Here is a 7,080-nt window from a genome sequence, read left to right as displayed (position 1 = left end):
GTCACGACAGCACAGTTCAACTCGACCAGCAAACGTGCTCATGCATGTGTAAAAGTTTTCCAGCCGACAATAGGTGATATTTTTGATGGGCGGAGCAATGTAATCATGCACGCACTGATTTGCGCCTTTAGAATTTATACGTTTTGTTTAGAGGGAATGTTTTACCTCCACTTCTCGTTTGTTTTGGTATTAATTAGGGCTGCCACGATTAGTCGACTAGTCACGATTACGTCGACCATCAAAATCGTCGACGACTGATTTAATAGTCGACGCGTCGTTTGAAGCTTTGTAAGATCACAAAAGACGCAGGAATAAGTAGCAGGATTTAAGAGTGTAATAACGGACTGGAACAGAAGATGGCAGCACTACATGTACAAGGATGCCAGCTGCCATTAAACCCCGAAGAAGAAGAAGCTGTGTCCCAGAATTCATAGCGCAGCTTCCAACAATGGCGGCAGCTAGTTAGTTTTAATATTACTTTTATTATTCTTTCTGGGTCACAAAATAAACGTTTAACATATTTTCAAAAGCGCTCCGACGTTTTCGGAGACATCTGTTACCCACTAGCTCGATAGTTAGCCGGGGGCTAGGCTCAGTAGAGCCGTGAGAACACCGGACTCCCCGCAAATCGTTTTCAAACCCACCGCCGTCTTTCACTGCTCAGGTTAAACATGATATATGAGTCACTTAGATAACTTAAAATGTTATTGTTTGGCTTTTTTCAGTGTTTTATTTGTTCCTGAGTGAATCGGTTTGGCTGAGATTAAAGTTTTTACACAGCTGAATCAAGCAGACAGCTGATCATCAGAAGTGTGAGATGCTCCAGAGTTTACTCCGGTGTCCTGTTATATTTTAGATAGAAGGAGTTTATTAAACTTCACCGAAACAATCTGCAAATGTAATAAACTATCATCTTGTCTTTATTGTTAGTTAGCACCTTAAACACTTAAAGCTGTAAGCTAATGATAGTTATATAAGAGCAGATGCTGCTGGTGCAATAAGCTGTAGTTTTACCTCCAATGGATGATGATCTGATTAGTGACTAATGCAAAAATAATCGGTGACTAGTCGACTATAATCGTTTGTGGCGGCCCAAGTATTAATGTATCTACTTTATTATTCATTTATTTATTTGAGATGCGCCAAATCACACAAAAGACTTAATTTTACATCTGAGTTTTTTTTTTAAATCTTCGCTGGAAGAGACATTTTGATTTTTAACTTACTTTGTGCTGAATTTTGTTGAGTGTGTAATATACAAATATATATATAACAAATTTCCCACGTGTGGGACTAATAAAGGTTATCTTATCTTATAGATAAAAACCGTTACAGTGGAAAAAAGAAGCCAGTTTCTTTGTTTCTTTCCATTGTGGTCTTTATCTAAATAAAAGCTTGTGTTTTTTCTGAACATCGGCTGCTGCCGTTCTTTCTTTCTGTTATGAGTTTGAGTAAATGAATTGCTGCATTTGGACGCAGTTGGAAGACAGTGCCGTTAAAACAGTGCTATTATTTTTCTGTTGACTGCTTCTCTTAGCTTCACTCCACGACAGGGGTGAAGCTAACCATCTGGCTGAGTGGTGCAGCAACAACAACCGGTCCCTGAATGTGGAGAAGACTAAGGAGATCAGCATAGACTTCAGGAGAACTCACACCCTGCACACCCCACTAACCATTAATGGTGCTGCTGTGGAGAGGGTAAGCAGCACCAAGTTCCTGGGTGTGCACATCTCAGAAGATCTCTCCTGGTGAGAAAACACAGCATCACTGGTCAGCAAAGCCCAACAGTGACTCTACTTCCTCCACAAACTGAGGGCAGCGAGAGCCTCAACCCCATTATGAGCACCTTCTACAGAGGCACTGTGGAGAGCATCCTCAGCAACTGCATGTGTGGTATCCTGCACTGGTTCCTGCTGGAAACAGCTACAACAGGTAGTGAGAGCAGTGGAGAGGATCGTGGGTACTTCTCTTCCCTCCCTCCAGGACATCTGCTGCATCCACCTCATCCAGAAAGCTCTCTGCATCACAGAGACTCCACCCATCTGTCCAACAGCTTCTTCAGTTTGAAGAGCCTCGGGCCCAGAACCAGCAGACTGAGAGACAGCTTCATCCATCAGGCTGTCAGGATGCTGAACTCTCACACACACCAACTCCAGACCTGCATCCACCTCTGACCCCCCACACACTGCACACAAACTCTTGGATTGTGTTGGACTCTGTTGTGTGTGTATAACACTGTAATCTGTTTTAGTGTAACACTGAGGGCTGTGGGAGCACTGCAATTTAAAATTCCCAAGTATGTTCTGCACATGTGGTTTTTGACAAAAAATGACTTTGAGATTTTCAAAATGGAGGCCTTCAGTAAGTTATAAGAGATACGATAAGACTTCATTGATTCCACGGCGGGTTTTTGTTTTGCGTTGCCTCAGCTCAGGTACAGATACCAGAAGGATAAAGATACAGATAAAACACAAACAAATATAACCTCAGTAAGATAATACACTATATACAGCGGTAGCATACGCGCTTTAAGGTGTCAGATAAATAAAGGCCTCCTGCTGTTCGCTAAAAACTGAACCTCGTACGTTTTTATTCATTTCATTTTTGAGTCGTTTGTATTTTCCACATGAGCGCGCACGCCGCAGCTGCCTCGGCCACGCTTGCAGACGTGGTGACGACATGCGCGTCGAGCGCTATAATTTCGGTGGACAGCCAATCGGCTGCATCCAGGTCACAGAGCCGTGTTTGTAGCGGAAGAGAAGATGGCGGCTGCAGCTGCGGGGAACAGAAAGAGCGGGCTGCTGGAGAAAGTGAGTAAAAGCGTGAACGGATTCTCCTGAGCAGGATGAACCCCTGCGGGGAGGGTCTGTGTCCCGGAGCTGGGAGGTCTATGTCCCCGCTGCAGCTGCTGTGCGGCTCGGTGTGTGTCTGTGTGAGCCGCCGCTAAGGGGCTAAGCTAATGCTAACGAGCTAAAGTGGATACATTCAGAATGAAAACAAAATAAAAACAAAGTTGAGCATGAAGCTGAGAGCCGAGTTTAACCTCTGCGTGGGAAATAAACCGTTATTAGAGGTCAAAGTTCAGCGGTTTGTTCTATTTCCTGCTTCCAGCTGTTAAACAGCTGCACCAAACCGGAAACAGACAGTTTAACTAAACTCACCCGTCTGTTAAACAGGTGATGTAGGAGTGCAGGAGGCGTGCTTCAGAATGAAGCTTTAAGTTTCCACACATGAAACAGGTAAAACATCTGCAGCAGGTGGCGCTGCACGTGGGCACAATAACTTGTTCTTTTGCGGAGGGGGGGCGGTTAATTCCTGGAGCACGTTTCTGGGTCACTTCCTGCATTAAAGCAAACATGGCTTTTAAACTGCTGGTGTCAGACACAGTGGGGGGGCGTAGAGCAGGAAGTCACCAGCTGACCTGCGATCAGGCGCCCTTCACTGTAAGAGCATGTATCTTGTTTCCGGTCTGATGGTCTGTGTTTAATGGCGCCCTGGTCTTTGTCTTCTTTCAGTTTTTGGACTGCGACGAGCCTCCAAAACCTCTCCGTTGTTCTCGTCCCCTCCAGATTTTTAACATGCAAATATTCTTTAAGCCCATTTTTTAGAAACTCATTTTAAGGCTCAGATTTCTTTAGCTTCCATCATACGATGACAGGAAGATGATGTCTCCGCCCTCAACATGAACTCTCCCTGAGAAGAGTTGCAGTCGCCGCCTCCGTGCTTATGTTAGCCTGATCTTCAGATGGAAACTGTCGATTAAACTGCTGTGTTTGTGTTTCAGTGGAGGATCGACGAGAAGCCGGTGAAGATTGATAAATGGGATGGAGCAGCGGTGAAGAACTCCTTGGATGACGCTGCGAAGAAGGTTTAATTGATTATTTTTATCCACATGTTAACAGCAAATATTCAAACATGAGCCGCATGTGTTACTTGTTCTTATTGAAACGTTCCAGCAGTTTACGTCCATGTTTCGGAGACATGAATGACTCTGGTTTAGAGCAAGATGTTTTAAGTAAAAGTAAAACAGGAAAGGTTCACTCAGATGAGAGGAGGGTGGAGAACTGCAGCTGTGTGAAGGTGGGAGGAGGGAACTCCTACGTTTGAAGCGACCTGAGCAGTGTTTCTTCAAGGAGCTAATTTCATTGGTCGGATTTTAGCTGATGACGTCAGATTCACACAGGGGGCGTGTCCAAATTCATGGGCTGCTTCCTCCTGAGGCCGCATTTGTAGACCGATTACGTCACAGCGACGCGCCGAAGGCTGTTCAAATTCGTAGACAAATTCGTAGACTCCTCCGAATGTAGCCGACAAATGCGTCCTCCTTTTCCCCGAATTTGAAAGATGGGTCGGTGTGTCCTTCGTGGCCCACCATATCCCAGAATTCATAGCGCGGCCCAGCCAAACTCCAGTTTCCAACAATGGCGGCCGCTACTAAGTTTGAATATTACTCTTATTAATCTTTCTGGGTCACAAAATAAACTTTTAACATATTTTCAGAGAAAGCAGCTGTGAAAACTTCAAATATCTGCTCGGTTTATCAAGACGCCACATATTTGTAAAAGTGCTTCGACGTTTTCAGAGACGTCTGCTACCCACCAGCTCGACAGCGAGCCGGGAGCTCGAGGGTCACTGGAGCCGCCGAGAACGGCACAACTCCCGGAGGATCACTTTCAGATCACCGCGGACTTTTGCTACTCAGGTTAAACGTGATATATGAGTCACTTAGACAACCTAAAGATGTTATTGTTTGGCTTCTTTCAGCGTTTTATTTGTTCCTGAGTGAATCTGTGTGGCTGAGATTAAAGTTAGTTTTCACACAGCTGAATAAACGTCAAACAGAAAACTGATTAAACAGAAGTGTGAGACGGTCGAGAGTTTACTCCAGCGTCCTGTTATATTTTAGACAGCAAGGAGCAGACGGCGAGTTCATTAAACTCCACCGAGACCGCGCTGACACAAAACTGAAGGCTCGACCGTCACATTTCACAGCCTCGCTCTTTGGTCTTCTCGGTCTTCGGAGGACGCAGTCTATGGACACAGCTACAGTCGAAACTTCGTCACTTGTTTAAGCTTTGAATGATGTTTGCAGCATAAAGCCAGCATGCGTGTGAGAGCTTCACTGTCGGCTGGGATTTTTCACTCATCGCGATGAGTCATGAACGCATGTGAAGGAAAGCTGCTGTTCACCTTGTTTGGCTAAACTTCATATCGATATGACCTATCTATGACCAGGTGCTGCTGGAGAAGTACGGTTACCTGGAGAACTTCCAGTTGGTCGACGGGCGCCTGCTGATCTGCACTGTGTCCTGTCTGTTTGCCATGCTGGCTCTGGTCTGGGACTATCTGCACCCCTTCCCCGAGTCCAGACCCGTCCTCGCCTGCTGCGTCATCTCATATCCTTCAGACGGACACATCTCACCTCTGCTTTTAAAAAATAAGATGATGAACTCACAGTGTGTCATATGTGAAACATGTGAGGGGAAAAATGTTGAAATAAGATTCAAAATTCAGAAACGACAGATGAAAGAGAAAAATGTAAAAATGTTTTTACATATTAAAAACACCGAAAGTCTCATGAATGTCACTGAAACACAAAAACAAATGTTTGTAGAAATGATTCCGTCTAATATGATGATGATGATGAGCGTGTTGGCTTTCCCTAACTCCTCTTCCTCACGTACTTCATCATGATGGGCATCCTCACGCTGTACACCTCCTACAAAGAGAAGAACATCTTCCTGGTGGCCATGCAGAAGGATCCAGCTGGGATGGATCCAGACCATATCTGGCAGCTCTCCTCCTCCCTCAAACGGTCAGTGAGTATGGGAATCAAACCAGCAACCCCCAGCAGTCTGCACATTTCCTCATCTGCGAAGGACTCAGAGTGGATCAGTTTGCGTCTGTGTTTTCCAGGTTTGACGACCAGTACACGCTCCGGGTGTCCTTCTCCGACGGGAAGTCCAAGAAGTCGAGAGAGGCGGACTTCACCAAGTCGGTGTCGGCGTTCTTCGACGAACACGGGACGCTGGTGATGGACCAGTTTGAGAAGAGCGTTTCTAAACTGCACGACACGCTCGCCGCCGACAAGAAGACCAAATAAAAGACGGGACGCAAACGTGGTGTGAGTCTGCCTCCTCTGTTCCTCCTCAGAGTTCACTGGTTTCAGCGCCGGCTCCATCAGGAGCTGCCAGAGGAAACTTATTCATGCATTCATATTAAAAATCTGAAATCTGCAGTCTGTCTGTTTTTACCACCACACTCTGAACAACCCCGGAGGTCAGCACGCTCAGCCGCAAACCGGCGGCCGCTCCTTTATTAGACAGACTCGGCAGCAGGCGGAGTCACAGGTCCGTGTTGCCCACTCATGCTCCGAGAGTGGGAATGATCAGAAACCAGTGAACTTCAGGAGGGACAGAGACCAGAGTCAGAGGCTCAGCTCCACTCTGAAGGGTTTATTTTCTTGTCACAGCTAACTGTCACTCAGAGGTCAAAGGTCAGGTGTTCTGTCAGCAGGTTAGGAACATTTCAGCTATTTAAAAACAACCTGAGACTCAATGCGTCTTCACCGGGTCTCCAAGTATTAAAGGTTTAAGGACCGCTGTGTGACATGGCTGTGGTGGGCGGAGCCTTACGTAAGGGTCACGGAGGTGGGGAATAAGCAGCTAATGATGGCCAACGGTTTAAAAATAAAATGTGATTTTTTTCAGTGTTTAAAAAAGTAAAGTTTTCGTCATTTTTTTCTCTGTGATGTGAGAATCAGTTTGAACTGCAGCAGCAGGTGAACTAACCGGCGCGTCGGCTCACTGGCCGACGTGTTGGTGCCGTACAACAGGAAGTGGACATTGATCAGACCTTTATTTTGAAAGTTTTTTATTCTCAGATGCTTTCTCTGTGTTAAAAAAGCATTAAACTTGGATCTTGTTAGAGAAACATCTGGATGTGTGTCTCACTTTGAGTTCAGCTCTCAGCCCCCACAGGGTCACCTGCACAGGTGAACCTGGTCAGCAACCTCTGGGTGTGGCTTTGGTTTGTGTGGAGGTGTTTGTGGTGCAGCACCGCTGTCCGACCAGCAGGTGG

The 7,080-nt window shown here is 45.9% G+C and overlaps 1 protein-coding gene across 1 annotated transcript; it reads left to right on the top strand.

The window, feature by feature from the left end:
- Positions 1–2,672: 2,672 nt before the first annotated feature.
- On the top strand, positions 2,673–6,933 carry spcs2 (signal peptidase complex subunit 2). The gene is made up of 5 exons (XM_085379850.1): positions 2,673–2,810; positions 3,785–3,868; positions 5,236–5,396; positions 5,681–5,815; positions 5,917–6,933. The coding sequence occupies exons 1-5, from the start codon at positions 2,763–2,765 to the stop codon at positions 6,101–6,103; spliced, it is 615 nt and encodes a 204-aa protein (XP_085235976.1). The 5' UTR covers positions 2,673–2,762; the 3' UTR covers positions 6,104–6,933.
- Positions 6,934–7,080: the final 147 nt, after the last annotated feature.

Source organism: Rhamphochromis longiceps, linkage group LG14 (assembly GCF_057381845.1).
Source record: "Rhamphochromis longiceps isolate RC_006_pf linkage group LG14, R_longiceps_female_GT1.1, whole genome shotgun sequence".
Lineage (NCBI taxonomy): Eukaryota > Metazoa > Chordata > Actinopteri > Cichliformes > Cichlidae > Rhamphochromis > Rhamphochromis longiceps.
Note: the sequence above shows the minus strand (reverse complement) of the source record. Positions and strands in the feature narration are given on the sequence as shown.

Coding starts and splice junctions, on each gene's coding strand:
- spcs2 (XM_085379850.1), top strand. CDS start 2,763: ATGGCGGCTGCAGCTGCGGGGAACAGAAAGAGCGGGCTGCTGGAGAAA. Junction 3,869..5,235: donor TGGATGACGCTGCGAAGAAG/GTTTAATTGATT, acceptor ATCTATGACCAG/GTGCTGCTGGAGAAGTACGG. Junction 5,397..5,680: donor CTCGCCTGCTGCGTCATCTC/ATATCCTTCAGA, acceptor CCTCTTCCTCAC/GTACTTCATCATGATGGGCA.